Raw genomic sequence first — 15848 nt, 5'->3', positions numbered from 1 at the left:
TACATATCTGCTTTCGTCTTTCAAGAGCGGTCCTAAACTCGTGGACCACATGTAACTGCCAGCTAAATTAGGATAAACATATGTTTACATAGCATACGTGTCACGTAGACGTGTGGCCGAAAAGGGAAACACAGGCACCTAATTTGGTATATGTTGCTGCTTTTCACTTGATGCAGAATGCAGAATGCAGATTCCAAAGGCCTGGCCTCATTGGCTTCCTTTATCGAACAATTAGAGGAAGTCCGCTGCAGGGCTACAGCTTAGAAAACCGTGTACTTCGTACGCAAAGATAACAACCTAATCGGGCCGTTTGTCTTCCAGAACCTTAAGTAAGCGACGGAAAATCATCTCTCCACAAATTAAGAAACATTTAAAAAATCAATGACATCTTCGAGCTCCAAGTCATTATTTCTTTCTAACCGCGGACGCCCCTTGACAATTTTCGGTAATCAAACGTTTGAACGCTATCTATAATATTTCATAAATATTAGACGTATTATATAAACCAATTTTCTAATTCTTATCGAACACTTCGTTTAAATTACTCATAAATTTTTTACTGTCGATATACCGTTTAGCCGCTATCAACTACCGCTATAACAGCATAATAAACAGCATAAAATATTTTATATGAAGGTACTGGGACATGTAATATCAACGATATTGCTTACCATCTGCACTTTGCTCGAACCAGTTTTATCAGATGTGCGGTTGACGGCTCCTTCGTCTGGGAAGTCGTTTTCCCCGTCGGGCGGGATGGTAACGATAGAAGTCACTTGGGATGATGATGGAAATGACCCAGCAATAGGAAATATACAAGAGTTGACATTCACGTTAATGACCGGTACAAATGACAATATTCAACGGGTGGCAGCCCTGGGAAAGGTTGAAGGTGAAAAAATTCGTGAGGAAAAATATGCAGCCACATTCCCGAGCACTGTTGGGAAGAGCGGCTTCTATTTCATTCAGTTATATGCTAAGGCAGATGGTAGTGCTACGATACATTACACGCCTAGATTTTTGTTGCAAAGCATGACGGGTACTCTGGATGCAAGTAGCACCGGTACCGAACCTCCTCCCCCCCCAGAAGTTGTGCACGACAATCCCGGGGACATATCTAAGTCATTCTCAATTCCATACACTTTACAGACAGGGCGTACAAGGTTTGCCCCAATGCAACTTCAACCAAAGGCGAAAGTAACGGCTACACATTGGAACCAGCGTTTCCCATCCAGTCAAGTAAGTTATTATTCTTCTATTAATCAAGGCTTAAGTCAGCTGACTACGATAACTCCAGGATGGTCCTATAATATTCCTTCAGTATGGAATCTTGCGACACCTGCGCCCTTTCCCGCAGATAATGGAGCGTGGTATGAAGCTCAATCACGGCTATCGCTACTGCCCAGAAAGATAAATGCCGCTCATATACGGGCTGCCCAAATGATGGCTACTGCAACTGCATCCCCCTAGGGGGCTTCCGAAATGTAACAAAATATTAATGAATTTGGTCAAAATACAAGGAAGAAAAGTTGTATGCCCCTTCTATGTACTTATAAACAATAAAACTACCGCTATCAAGCTTCCTGTTCTGCACTAACCTTTTCTCAGGTTTCTGCAGGTTTTTCGGGCTCCTCAGTAGGTTTGTCCGTGGGCTCCTCATTTTCTTGCTCCTTCACGGGTTTGTCCTCCGCATCATCGCTCTTGGACTCCTTGGCTTTTGGCATGTTCTTCCTATGGCCAGCAAATGACCGGGATCTTTGTCCATTACCACCAAAGTTTTTGCTACGGGTAGCCTCTCTCTGGACGTCGTACTGCTGCTTTGTCAAAACATCCAACTTCCGACCCTCATACGACAAACCGTCCTCCTTACCGTAAACCTCGAAAAACTGCTTGCACTCATCATCGCTTGCAAACTCGATTATCACCGTACCATTGAATCTCTTCTTGTGGTCTCTCTTCAAACGAACTTGTTGGATCGTTGCGGAACTTCCCTTTAGTCCGAATAGGAACTGCTCCATTTGCTCTTGTAACTGCAACTTATCCTCGTTAGAAACCTTCTCCTTCTCATCGTCTAACCTTGGGAAGTTCATAACGGCCAAAGTGCGCTCGTTTCTACTTTTCCTGTCTTCCAAATTCAACATAACCCTTCTCTTAACATTCTCACCATCTGCGCTTACTTCCAACACAGTAGATTTACGCAAAGTTTTTACAACCTCGTCCACAGGTCTAAACTTCTTCATCCTATTGAAGCTTGCAATTGTAGTGATAGGAACCCAACCTTCATTCTTTTCAGCCGTAGTCTTTAGAAACTTATCAAAAGGATAATTAAACTCACTAAAGTAAAACTCTACTTGCTTCATACATTGAAGCTCAACCTCCGGGGTGAATTCAATTGGGACATAAGATCCATGCCGACTTTCAGTCATGATAGCTCCACAATAACTTCCTATGAGGCTATGAGAACTCCACGAAGACAGTAGTTGATATCGTGCCGAATTTTTTCCATCTCATCGCTATTTTTTTCATCTCTACGCAACAACAAAAGAACGATGATGGAAATTTCTTTTTTCTCAATGAGAAACACGCATTTAAAGTTACTCCACATGATACCATTAAGGATTGGCATCATCTGCGAGGGTCTTCTGAAAGTGCTAGGACAGAATCCATAGACTTTAAATATGCCTGATCAAGTCTGGTGGGCCAAGGGCCCTTTAATTCCGAGGAGTTGGCCGGAAAACTGTTCTCCACCCCTTCATAATATTCAATTCCATATCCAAACGTTATTATAACACATCCAAAGGTTTCATGGAGTGTGTCAAACATCTTTCGAAGCGCAATGAGGTTCAATCCTTCTTGATAGTTATAAATCGATAAGTTATCTATAATAATGGTTGTGAGCGGTAGGTTGATAGAGGCACTGCTTTCGCATCGACTCTTTACCGTCATCTCAGGACTCTCATTTAGCTGGGCAAGGAACCCAACGATACCTGCAAACTGTAGCAGGCTGGGGTTGTTAATGTAGTGAACCCGGTCTTTATTCGTCGCCTTCCGGGCAGCTTCGGACCAAACTGATATGGCGTCTATTATGAGTACCGCGCCTGGAGGCTCCCGGCTAAGTAACTGGTCCAGTAAAAGCTGTTTCCATGAAGTAATAAGCCCAATGGATGTCTCAATAACGTGTAGAAATCGGATTTCCTTCAGCCTGTCAGTAGCCGACAGAGCAGTAAGCCATGATAGCGAACACCGAGTGGGACGAAAAAACTTGTCTAGGGGGTATAATTTGCATCGATCGATGATATCCATCCGACAAGTCTATTCTTTAATATCGCAGTCATTGGCATTGTATAAATTCTGTATTTTTCTAAAAATTGTTGGCTCAATAGTTGAGTTTTTTCAATTGCTATAAACGAATGTACAACGAACAACGTACCACGATCTGAAAACACTCATTAACCAATGAGCATATACCGGAAGTGTGTATTCATCTCAAGGTGTGTTTTAGGATTCACTGTAACATCAGCATGCGCCATTTATGGTGTTATAACCTCTGCAGTTTTATTCCTAATAGGAAAGAACCACATTGCTCAGTATCTTGTTGCTCGTGCAATGTACCACTTGTTTAGTTTGGTACTCGCTGTTGATGTTAAGATTATTGATGCTGAAAAGCTTGACAACCTACCTGCAATTATCATTTCAAACCATCAATCTGAACTGGACCTCCTGATAATGGGGAAGGTTTTCCCTGTAGGCTGCACCACTACCGCCAAGTCCTCTTTGAAGTGGGTCCCTGTCTTAGGATGGTTTATGTCTTGGAGTGACACGTTCTTTTTAGATCGTTCCAGTAGGGAGAAGAGTATTCGTACGCTTAATAGGGCCCTTCAAAAGTTAAAGAAGGAAAAACGTGCCGTGTGGGTATTCCCAGAGGGGACGAGATCTTACTCTACCAAGCTTGAATTGTTACCTTTTAAGAAGGGAGCGTTCCATTTAGCACAGCAGGGGAATATACCAATCATTCCTGTTGTAGTCTCAAATTCCAGTGTGATTTTCCACCCTGGAAGAGGAATCTTTAACAGAGGACTTATAACCTGTAAAGTACTTGACCCAATTCGTACCGACGGTATTGCGAAAGAGGATATTGGGGATCTTGCATCTAAGGTACATGACATAATGCAGGAAGAATACGTCAAATTGGGATACTCCAGTGCAATCAATGATACAGGAATGCCAGATTTGAGCTCTGAATGAAACTTAGTTGATACATATATATTTAATTTTGATTATTAAACTTCCTTTAACGAAGGACCTAATTATTAAAATTACTGTAGCTAACATCTTTCTTTCAAGTCTCGCCTGTCTTAAAATGCGATGCCTTTAGAGTTATAACCTCATGGAATGACGGCTACCTTATCGAAAGATATTACGCTTCAAGCATCTGTACCATATATATTTTAAACTTCGCTTAGAATGTCTACACTAATAGGCATTACTCTGTTGCTTAGCGGTAAGCCTGCCATACAATGATCAAAATTAATGTCAACTTACCCTAACGGGCTACTTTCCGATGTGTGTCAAGTACTTGTCCACTTCTGCTACTGACCCTAGCCAAATTGAACTCTTGTCATGAATATGTTCGGGCACCAAGTCAAGAATGCGTTCACCTTTGTCGTTCACGGCCTTTCCGCCCGCCTGTTCAACCAAAAACGCCATTGGGAAAGCTTCGTATAATAACCTTAACTTTCCGTTGCGATTCTTGGTATCACATGGATAAGCAAATAATCCTCCATATAGAAGCGTACGGTGTACATCCGCAACCATGGATCCAATGTACCTGGCTGAATATGGTTTATCACTTAATTTTAGCGACTCAATAAATTTTCTGATTGATTCAGTCCAGAATACGGAATTACCTTCGTTAATAGAATAGATGTTGTTATGCTGTGGCATTGTGAGGTTCTTATACGTTAGGATGAACTCTCCAAGATTCGTGTCAAGAGTAAATCCATTAACTCCTTGGCCGGTTGTTAACATGACATGTGTTGAAGCGCCATACATCGCGTAACATGCAGCAACCATTTCTTTTCCACAGCGAAGAACGTCCTTAATCGTACCTGTAGAATCCGGAGTTAGCTTAAAAATTGACACGATTGTTCCAACAGAAACACCCGCATCTAAATTAGAAGAACCATCAATTGGATCACAACAAACAGAATATGTTCCACCGGTTTCTGGGAATACGATTAAATCCTCCTGCTCCTCAGACACAAGGACTCTAACGTTACCACTGGCTTTCATTGCATTTATGAATATTTCATCTCCAAGGACATCTAACTTTTTCTGCTGATCTCCTGTAGCATTTGATGCTCCTGATAAACCAATCAAGTTAACCAACTCCGCGCGACGAATAGTTTGCGCTATAAACTTGAAAGCGAAAGAGAGGGAACTAAACAATAAATTAAATTCACCTGTTGCATGTTTTGCTGAAGTACGCTGTGATTCTAGGATGAACCTTGTTAAAGTAATTATATCTGTATTAATTGATTCTTCTAGATCTTTTCTTGGAACTGCTGAAGGAGGCATTTTGTAACTTTATATTTCTAAATTGATATTCGAGGTCTTAGGGATGGTATTGAACTTTTAATGGGTAACAATGAAACCTTAAAAATCTATAATTAAATTAGACAATTTTGAGTACCAGTCAGCGCTAATATTAATGACACTAATTTTCAAGATCCATATATATGCCTATAGCCCCAACGTTATCATTGGATCAGTTCAGAGAGCCGTAAGGTTTTTAAAGCCAATTACTTGCATAGGGTATGGCTTACTTATCCGATGAAATAAAATAACACGGGGTAACGGAGCTCAGGCACCGGAGCAACGGGTAGCAGTCACGTGGTTTGTTTAAAAAATGGCGTGTTCGGCCTGAAAGCACGGTATGTATGAATGTTAATATATTGGTATAATCCATCTTCGGTAATGGCATAGGATTATGTTTATAATATTAATATTAGGGGATAAATAGGAACCAATTTTGATTATATCTGTATATTGACTTAAGTTTGCATTGTCGCACGACAATTGCGTTTAAGATTGACACGGATAATTATTAGCAGAGTGCATATACATGTCCATACGGAATTTTATCCGATTACGCTTTTAACTGCCTTTGTAGTAGATTTAATATGCCGGACAAGATGTACGGTGCCTATAATTTCCTAGATGATTTTTGCCGCTTGAAAAAGGGCAGAAGTTAGAACCATTACTGTGAAAACCAAATCCTACCACATTAAGCTCGGTGATTAAAGGTTGAAAATTTCATATTATTAACGCTTAACTTTATAGGATGACAGTTACAGCTTCTCTAAATCTGATCTCTCAATACTCACGTAATCTATATCTGGCGATGACCGTTGTTACCGCTCACCGCTATAGTAATATTCTCAGAGGTAGAACTAACGATGAAGATATCGAGTGTGTAGTGAATGGTCGGCCTTGAAAATTACAATAAAGGTGGAAACGTCATTTTGAGAGACAATAATTGGGACTCATTCGATAACTCAGTATTTAGTCTACGGCGTTAATACATGAATTCTATATTATAAAAGATTAAGATCAATAATACAATTAATATATTAATTGATAATAATAAGAATAATAAAGGGCCATATTGACCGAAGAATCAGAATAAATGTTTATTATTTAAAAATCAGCATTTTAGTATAACTTATACAGATTTTAGATTTTTAGTATTTTGCTACTAAGCATAGATGTGATTACTAATTTTAAATCTATATTTAAGGTATAATTGAAAATATTTTAAGTTTTTTCACGAACCCTTGAAAAATTACTAATGCAAACTACGTTGTTATAGTTATTAGGGAAGTCGCTGATCAATAATTGCTTCAGAACTTGATATAAATACTGGCTAATCGTGTCTGAATTATGTTTTAAGTTATCAAGTCCTTATCTTAAAATCACTTAAGTCTAAGGGTACGTAATATATCATAATGGTCGAAATTAAAGATAGTTCAGGTGTGTTAACATTGAACACTGGTGCTAAGATTCCTGTGATTGGATTGGGAACTTTTCGTGCAGAAAAGAACGAAGTGTACAACGCTGTTTTGCATGCATTGAAAAACGGCTACAGGCATATCGATACCGCAGCAGTTTACGGAAATGAACAAGAAGTTGGTAAAGCCATTAAGGATTCCGGAGTGCCAAGGGAGGAATTGTTTATTACTACGAAGTTGTGGGTCTCCCAGTTTAGAGACCCTGAGAGGGCTTTAAATGGATGTTTAAGACGTCTGGGTTTGGACTATGTTGACCTATATTTGCTTCATTTCCCAAGACCTCACAAGGAAAACGACTTGGATGGAGATACCCTAAATATTTCAAATGCTTTGGTACTTCCTTTCGTGTACGATGAAGAATGGAATTTCGTGAAAACCTGGCGTCTTGCTCAAAAGTTACCAGAGACTGGTAAAACTAGAGCTGTTGGTGTGTCTAACTTTGACGTCAATAACTTGAAGGAGCTTTTGGATGATCCAGAACTAAAAGTGATTCCTGCGGTCAATCAGATTGAAATCTCTGTCTGCCTTCCAAGAGATGATGTTGTAGAATTTTGCAAGAGCAAGAACATTTTGGTTGAAGCGTACTCTCCTTTGGGCTCTACGGGCGCTCCTGTTGCAAAGGAACCAGAGGTCATTGAGCTTGCTGAAAAGTACGGTGTTTCTCCAGTGCAAGTTTTGATCAACTATCCCATCAACAGAGGCCTTATTGTGCTACCAAAATCAATCACTAAAGAAAGAATTGATGCCAACCTTAAGACGTTTAAAATAGAAAGTGAAGATATGGAAAAACTCCATAACGTTCACAAGAGAACTGGCTTGAGGAGTATATATGATGGTTGGGCCGGTCTCGAATAAACTCTGTCTGGCCAGAATACGCTCCATGAAACTAATTAACTGAGTATCTGGATTTGGAGAGTTATCTCTATGTTATTGATCGGAACTACAGTTTCTCCATCGGATCCCTTAGAGTTGCTCCACTTCCAGTATTTAGCCCGGGATATTTAATATTATTAATCGTTAATTATTTAAAGATGCATAGCAATATTTTCATATTCAAACCGAAATAGCTTTTTGCTCCAGTTATAAACTATATGTTGCTTTTCCAATCCCTATATATTCATGTTTGACTGCAAGAGAATTTAACTTGTTCTAGGAACGTCATAAATCTCACCTCAAGAAGTATTTAATCATTACATCCCCTGCAGGAAATTATTGTTTCATTCCGCTTCTCAAGAAAATCAAACAAAGCGTTTATCTTATCATCGGAATTCTTACTAAATGTTCTTATTCTTGGAAACTAGCCGTCGCATTAAGTGCGTCAGTGTAAATTATGTAAGAGCATTTAGTAAAATTACCCTAAAAACATACACATTATCAAATATTAAACAATTTGGTTAACTCAATGGGTTTTAGACACCAGCATACTTTATTTGTTCATAGAAGGGGTAATAGTTTAAAAATTATGTGTTAATTTAGTGTGTTAATTTAGTGTGAAAATTTATAGAATTCACAATCTTGGTATTTTGCTCCTTTTCTATATTGGCCATAGGTCCAAACAAACGCGTAACCTGGAGCTTTTTCAGATCTTGGGATATCATCTATGATTGGCTCAATATCTTCAGCAGAGTTGTAGGAAGCTTGAGCCATAGAGATTTCTTGCCTATCCACATCGAAGACAACATAAGCATGACTCAAGAATGTATCACCCAAAAGGACCGTATCTTGTTTAAATGGAAGGATGCTGAAATAACAGTTGTCGAACTCAGCCTTAATAATAAAAGCTGAGAGTGGAATACTAATATGTATACCGCCAAAGTCAAAATCCAAAGTGTCGCTAGGAGAGGGACACTGGCCTCCATATGCGCCGGCTTCGTCGTCCCATACAGCACCTAATACTTCAGCTATTTGCTCAGCAATTGTATTTGGGAAGTAGGTGAAACTTGTTCCACTGTCTAGAACGGCAGGTATTCTTGAGGTAAGAGGGTAAATCTTATCACCCATGGTACTGTAGGCTATACCACTCAATATCAAAGCAAGAGAAATTGGTACAGGACTCTTGTCGGGTGCAACGTTAACAATTGGCATGGTTAGCAGTTTGCCGCTATACTTCTGATGATCGACACCTCCAAAAAGAATAGATCCTGAACCAGCGTCTAATTCATTAGTGAACAAAGAGTATGCATTCCTTGCAATAATACCATTACGCTTTAATATTTGGGGTAAGTTATCGTAAGTATAAGGTGGAAACTGCATATTTGTTGCTTCAAGCGCAGGTAGACCAACACCAAGCACAGCGAGAGAAGTAGAAGATTGTCTTGCAACACCAAAAGTTGCGCCTTCGATTCTGAAACCATTTATATTCAAAATATCCATACCCCATTTACCAAATGCGAAAGTACCGTCAAAGTAACCGAGAAAAAAGTCGGTGCCATTTGGCGACCAAGTGGATGACTGACTGGTATCAAATGTACCATATTCTTTACAATCGTCATTTGGTTCGGAAGAGCTACAACGCACATCAGAACCCACAACCCACAAATCACTCGACCCAGTGTCAAGTTGTACTGTCATTTTTTGCTCCGGCGTACCAATGTTGAGATCAACAGCATAGAAAAATTGGCGATTTCTTATGTCAAGCTTAAGAGGATGGTATTCGAGCTTCTGAACCTCCTCCCATTCCTTAGCGGCTCGTTCGAGCTCATTAGTACCAACCCAGGATTTCTTCAAGTCTAATTGGAGGTATTGAAGATTTTCAGATGATTTGGAAACTGGATTAGCGCTGATGAATGAACCACTGGCCAGCAAGCAGACAGCAATAGAAAACCCAGGAAATTTCATTATATTTATTTAATTGAATAGTTAATTGCTTGTTCCACATTAAAAGGGCGTCTTTCGAGAAGATTATACCCTCTTCTCTTATAAATGTTTGCGTATGCGCATAACGTCTAAGAATGTTAATATCAAAAGTAATACATGAGCAGAAATTCTGTCGATAGTCAATATTATGCATTCATTGCCTTTGTTTCTCAATTAGCATAACCGTATCTCCAATAGTTTATATGACAAGAAGGTAAACCATTCGCAGTCAATTACGAACAGGATGTTAGAAAGCCGTAATTTGAAAAGCTATATGGATAAAAAGTTCTGGAATTATAGGGTGGGGAAGAGTTTCTCTGAACAGTTTTTAATTATTTTCTACGTAAAGGTGCCTTTCGGTGCTTTGAGATTGCTGCCATTGTTCAACCTCGCATGAAAAACAGCGATGATGAGTAAACTGAAACAGTAAGGATGAACTGGCCATCGCCGTTTTTGTGGAATAATTCTGCTATTACATCAGTTGATTTTAATCTTCAATTATGTGTATAGTCAAGGTGTTGATAAGCGCTTAAATTAATATACTAGCTATGATGAAATATTTGAGTGCATTATAGGTGTTATAGATTAAAAAGTTAAACTTAGATTCCGATGCTTGAAAACTACTACGGAGGATTGATGTGCTATCTCTTATGATTCCAATAATTGAAAGTGCGATAAGGGAACTGGGGGTCTCCAGTAGACCGATAAACAAAGTATACTATCAAAGTTCATTATACGTACTAATCACGAGGTTATAAGCAATCATAATGTGCATGAGATCAATAATAACTGTAGAGAATAAATGTGCTTAATCTAGCCATAACTAGGTGAGTTGAATTGCCGGTGGATCTACATTGCTTTCGGTGTATATATGCAACCATAAACCCAGTATAATTGGTTGAGACTTTATATTACGCTAACGATTTCTGCATTCTTCAGTGTAAATATTTATAGATAATCTTAATATTGCAACAGGAGCGGCATTGAAATTTAACCAACAATTTGTTGAGCATGCAACTGAATATCTGAGACAATCTGAAGAATACAGGATGTATTTGGCAAGACCGGCCAATAGCAGCTATTGTGGATGGAAATAGGGAAAGGTATGTAAACATGCCTTTAAAGATCCGAGAAACGAAGATAGGGCTGAATGTAATTACATGCATGAAAACATGGCGTTTATTGCAGAGGTTTATGTTAACCAGATTGGCGGACTTGACGGGCATTGCTGGGCAAATACACTCGCCGAAATAAGATCACTACATTTTCCAGTGCAAAGAAGTTATTAAGAGTGTAAATATTATAACATTTATCTACCGTTTGCGTTGAGGAGATAACCAGTTTTTACTACATAAGTATATGCTTTTCGTCACTGAATTTGAAGTAATTTTTAATGTGGAAGGGCTAATAATAAAGCGGCATTATTTAATAAAGTACAATGGGCAAAACGATATAAAAGATATTGATGAGAGCTAGTGTGCCTAAAGCCTCAAAATACCATGCGTAAATGTTATTGTCGCCTTCTATGTGGAGTTTTCAGATAGGAGACAATGGCTTATATACTATGTTACTAGTATGTATACTACCTGGAGAGCAGTCAAAGCTACTAAACTCAGTAACAAGTTACTAAAGTATAAATTTTTTGCGTTACCAGAACGCAGGAGTAGCTTACAGAGCCATTAGATTGGACCTCTAGAAGTTTTTATGTCATAATAATGTATAAATAAAACTGTTCAAGTATCGCAAAGTTATATAGTATATGTAAGATGTTATTAGACTGCTATAGCTCTCTGTACAAAGATGATAGGTAATTGAGGTGCACTCGAATCGTACTCGCCTGTCTTCCAATGAGCTGGGATGACACCTTTCTTCCAATGAGCTGGGACATCACTCTTCCAATGAGCTGGAACGTCGCCATTCTTCCAATGAGCTGGGAGGTCACCTTTCTTCCAATGAGCTGGGACATCGCCATTCTTCCAATGAGCTGGGACGTCACCTTTCTTCCAATGAGCTGGGCTTTCGTCTGTTTTCCAATGATATGATGGCATGTATATTTGTATGATTAATTGGTTGCCTTTCAGAGCATAGGAAGGCTGTCTATCAAGAAGAACATATTCTTTGTGCTTATAACTGTTTTGCTCGTATAAGAGTTTGCTAACTCAGATGAATAACAAGGGTTGAACAGGGGTTGAACGCTTAAATTAGCTCTCATAATACGTGATGCTGCTGAGAGAAATTCCAAATTACTGTTCAGTAGTATCCTTTTCTAGCTCTCTAATCTCCAGTAATATGTTGGCTTGTCGGCTACCTGTGTTCTGGTAATATAAAATAGTTGGAACTCTTCAGAAGATCGGCGCTAAGAAGAGTGTTTTTAGGATGAAAGAAACCCTTTGTCTTATATGTTAAGATAAAACGTCAGTATGCATTATGTAAGCGTGTAAGATCTTTTAAGATTGAGTGCGGTAAAATATATTTTAAGTCTGAAATGTAAAAGCTTGGAAGAATAAGGGCTGCAGTGATAAAAGGTAATTTTCTTATGATGTTGAGACCTAAATTCCAAGTGTACCTGTGCTGTGCAGTATACTGAAAAGGCACAAGACCTCAAGGGGCGTTAGTTAGGTAAGAAGGATCAAGGTCTACAAGCACATAAGACAATATATACCGAGACTTATTAATATAGGTAAATGCCTCAGTAGAGTATGATACATGTGACAGTTGAACTAGAGAGTAATACTGGGTGAAGAGGTCTGAGGGGTGACCCTCGGATATAGCGTAAGCATCATTTCAATTGTTTCAATGAGTAACGACAACTGTTGAAATATCGAGTGCAAGTATACGTGCTATCTGTGGAAGTTTACCTGCTGCTAGAGACTGCTGCAAGCACCCATACCTAATGAGTCGAATAATTGAAGGTGCGATAGGAACCGACAGTCACCACTGCCCCGATAAACGAAGTGCACAATCAAAGTTCATTTAACCACTAATCACGAGGTTACATGCGATAATAATGCTCACGAGATCTATAATAACTTTAGAGTATAAATATGTTTACTTTCAGGCTCCTATTTAGGAAGAGTTGTGCCTTCAACTAGTTAAGTGTGCAACCAACATCCAATATATATGGCCTGAACCTTTACACTACGCCAATGGTTTCTGATCATTCTTTAGCATAAATATGTATAGATTACACTAAAATTACAACCGGCACGGTGTTGAACTTTAACGAGCAACAGATTTTACTTAGAAACTTACTACTGGTTTCATATAAACCTACACTGATAACCCTACTATCTGTAATCATAGTCGCTATAGCTTTTGCTGAGGCTATTCCACTTCTCCAGAAGAGATGGAACGTTTTTAAAGGTTTTAAAACATATTTTTCATCAAGGAACTGCTGTTCCTATTGGCGCGGTGCTGCCTATGGTTTTTGGAAGATTATTGCAGGAGTTACAACCGCAGTTTGTGGAAATAACTTCATCGACAAACTATTGCTGAACGCAGTTGGCTTGTGGAGGAGGATATCATGTATATTGTTGCTTATAGTCGCTGGAATCTCAAAAATTTTACTCGAGGCCGAGGCAGCATATCAAGCAAGCGCAGGGCATGGGAGGTCAGTCCGCCGAGAAATTACAGCCAATGTTTTGGGTGGGATGGGATTAACTGATAGTGAAGGTACCGCTACTAGGCTTATGTCGGCTGGGTATTCGGTGATGTCTGTCGACGTCATTGATAGCGTGGTTGGCTCAACAGAAGGGCTTTTTGGTCGCACTCTAGGCCGTTTAAGCAGCGCAGCCCAGACAGATCCTAGTGACTCAAACTACTTGATAACAATGTCCGACGGCAAGGACCTGGTAGTTGCGTTAAACTTGCTGCCAACCAAACTGGAGACGTTTGTGGACACTATTGCGTCTTCTGCATCAAATCCGGGGTCTGCATTTTTGCTAGAACCCGCTGAAGATGTGTTGGCCAAACGTGATTGTGGGAATGGCTGTAAAGTAATCGAAGGTCAAGTGATCCAATGGGTTGGGGTCACGGCGCACGTTATTGATCGTGACCGCACAGCTGAATACCTGCGACTATCTGAGGCAGACAGGATGCACCTGGCAAGACCGGCTATGGCGGCTATTATTGATGGAAACAGGGACAAGGTATGCTACCATGCGTTTAAAGATCCTCGGAACCAAGACAAGGTTGAATGCAGTTACATGCATGAAAACATGGCGTTTATTGCGGAGGTGTATGTTAACCAGTTTGGCGGTCTCGACGGAGACTGCTGGGACGCGTGCTCACCGGAGGATGAACAAATCATTGTTCCAGAGTTGTAAAGAAGGTTATCACTTGAGAGTGTAAGAATTATAACATTTCTCTACCGTTTCCGCTCAGGAGATAGCCAGTATTTTACTACATATGCTTTTTTCCTCACTGAACTTTGGAAGTAAATTTTTAATGTATAAGGGTTTACTAATAAAGCAGCATTTAGGTAATAAAGTACTATGGCAGAACGATATAATAGATATTTATGAGAGCTAGTGTGCCTCAGCTTCCAACTACAATACTTAGGCGTTATTGTAGTCTTCTGCCTGTGGAGTTTTCAGATAGGAGACAATGGCTTAATATACTATGTTACTAGTTTGTATACTACTTGGAAAAAAATCATAATGTGGATGGAATTGGGTCTTATGCGACACTGTTAGGAGACAAACATTCCCCATCTAGTCCCCCGTAGCGATTAAAGTAGGCTTGTGACCGGAAGGGGTTATTAACTGCCAACTGGTTCCAGGGCACTTTACCGTGCATGTCATTGCCGTAGCGAATTTTCGGCGTAACACAGTATTTCTCTTTCCTGTTTCCCACCATGTACTGTCCAACCGCATAGCAGCACTCATGGTTTGCATTGCAATCAAGCATAGCGTTTGCTAGGTCTTTATTACCCCAGTCATAGGTTAGCCCTATCCACTCCACTTTCATACCACTTGGAAAAGATTGCCCGCACCAGCTCGGCTTATTCACCGCACAACATGGGTCATTAGGCCCACAGTTAAGTCCCACACCGCTTAACCTCATTACCGGTTCTTCAATAATCGAGCCAGCCAAGTTATCGGTTGCTTCTGCCACGCGTTGCACGAGCTCTTCTGGAAGCATCGCAGATGGTGCAGTTGCTACGTGTTCGCCCAAATCAGTATTAAAAACTACGAAGGATTTGTTCTCAGCGACCTCAGCGCTGCTTCGTTTAACGGTTGGGCCGTCCGCTCCTACTATCATTTCTGAAATAAATCCAGCGTCAATAAGCCGTAGATTGAGAGGCGATGTACTTCTCATTACTCCAGGGATAACGCTGACGGGCAGAGATTGGCGTTCGATCAAGTATCTGCTTGAAACCCACTCCACCGTTGGTCCGGCGGACAGCATACGGGCTTTGAGATGACCTCTTTCCTGACCTCTGGCCCGACCGCTGCGAATCTCCCTCGCTATCATCATTAAGCCCATGAACAGCATTCCTCCTATACAAATTCCAACGTTAGCTATGTTAGGTGCAAATGTTAGCCCCGCACATCCGATAATGGTCACAGCATTCCAGCCAGCCTCAAAGCTTCCATATACTGCAAGCGGCCCGTGGTGATCCGTATTTTGCCAATCGCGTCTCATAATGGCGTCTGGCTTGGCTGGCGGTTGGGCTTTACGTCATTGGTTATGTTGTCAACTGGCTATGGTACTTATAACTCGCGATCTAATATGTCGCTTATATAGCACCTGAATTACCTAAGTTGTATGCAGCCATAGGTTTCGGGAACAAGACAATGGCGGAATATATTTTTCTTTATAAGGCACTCCATTGCTGACGTGACAAAGTGATAGACGGAGCTATAGAATACCGATTCTGTTATAAAGATGCGAGCAGTTCTTGACAGTGCATAAGCATGG

At 40.1% G+C, this 15848-nt stretch overlaps 7 protein-coding genes across 7 annotated transcripts, besides 1 other annotated feature; 3 read left to right on the top strand and 4 right to left on the bottom strand.

Moving 5' to 3' along the window:
• Positions 1 to 630: 630 nt before the first annotated feature.
• Positions 631 to 1470, top strand: KNH1 (Knh1p; the record flags this gene model as incomplete). The annotated part of the gene is made up of 1 exon (XM_018130402.1): positions 631 to 1470. The coding sequence occupies one exon, from the start codon at positions 631 to 633 to the stop codon at positions 1468 to 1470; it is 840 nt and encodes a 279-aa protein (XP_017985502.1).
• A 134-nt stretch (positions 1471 to 1604) lies between these two features.
• On the bottom strand, positions 1605 to 2426 carry LHP1 (tRNA maturation protein LHP1; the record flags this gene model as incomplete). Its single annotated transcript, XM_018130403.1, has 1 exon — positions 1605 to 2426. The coding sequence occupies one exon, from the start codon at positions 2424 to 2426 to the stop codon at positions 1605 to 1607; it is 822 nt and encodes a 273-aa protein (XP_017985501.1).
• A 199-nt stretch (positions 2427 to 2625) lies between these two features.
• On the bottom strand, positions 2626 to 3303 carry PSY3 (Psy3p; the record flags this gene model as incomplete). Its single annotated transcript, XM_018130404.1, has 1 exon — positions 2626 to 3303. The coding sequence occupies one exon, from the start codon at positions 3301 to 3303 to the stop codon at positions 2626 to 2628; it is 678 nt and encodes a 225-aa protein (XP_017985500.1).
• A 153-nt stretch (positions 3304 to 3456) lies between these two features.
• On the top strand, positions 3457 to 4245 carry SLC1 (1-acylglycerol-3-phosphate O-acyltransferase SLC1; the record flags this gene model as incomplete). The annotated part of the gene is made up of 1 exon (XM_018130405.1): positions 3457 to 4245. One exon carries the CDS (start codon positions 3457 to 3459, stop codon positions 4243 to 4245), a length of 789 nt encoding a protein of 262 aa, XP_017985499.1.
• A 306-nt stretch (positions 4246 to 4551) lies between these two features.
• FBP1 (fructose 1,6-bisphosphate 1-phosphatase) lies at positions 4552 to 5577 on the bottom strand (the record flags this gene model as incomplete). The annotated part of the gene is made up of 1 exon (XM_018130406.1): positions 4552 to 5577. The coding sequence occupies one exon, from the start codon at positions 5575 to 5577 to the stop codon at positions 4552 to 4554; it is 1026 nt and encodes a 341-aa protein (XP_017985498.1).
• Positions 5578 to 7007: 1430 nt separating this feature from the next.
• AW171_hschr24 (HBL401Cp) lies at positions 7008 to 7925 on the top strand (the record flags this gene model as incomplete). The annotated part of the gene is made up of 1 exon (XM_018130407.1): positions 7008 to 7925. The coding sequence occupies one exon, from the start codon at positions 7008 to 7010 to the stop codon at positions 7923 to 7925; it is 918 nt and encodes a 305-aa protein (XP_017985497.1).
• A 630-nt stretch (positions 7926 to 8555) lies between these two features.
• On the bottom strand, positions 8556 to 9908 carry AW171_hschr23 (pepsin-like aspartic protease; the record flags this gene model as incomplete). The annotated part of the gene is made up of 1 exon (XM_018130408.1): positions 8556 to 9908. One exon carries the CDS (start codon positions 9906 to 9908, stop codon positions 8556 to 8558), a length of 1353 nt encoding a protein of 450 aa, XP_017985496.1.
• Positions 9909 to 10943: 1035 nt separating this feature from the next.
• Positions 10944 to 15848: part of a telomere (Subtelomeric repeat; similar sequence found at 12 out of 14 telomeres in Holleya sinecauda) that runs on past the window's edge.

Source organism: Eremothecium sinecaudum, chromosome II (genome assembly GCF_001548555.1).
Source record: "Eremothecium sinecaudum strain ATCC 58844 chromosome II, complete sequence".
NCBI classification, from domain to species: domain Eukaryota; kingdom Fungi; phylum Ascomycota; class Saccharomycetes; order Saccharomycetales; family Saccharomycetaceae; genus Eremothecium; species Eremothecium sinecaudum.
Note: the sequence above shows the minus strand (reverse complement) of the source record. Positions and strands in the feature narration are given on the sequence as shown.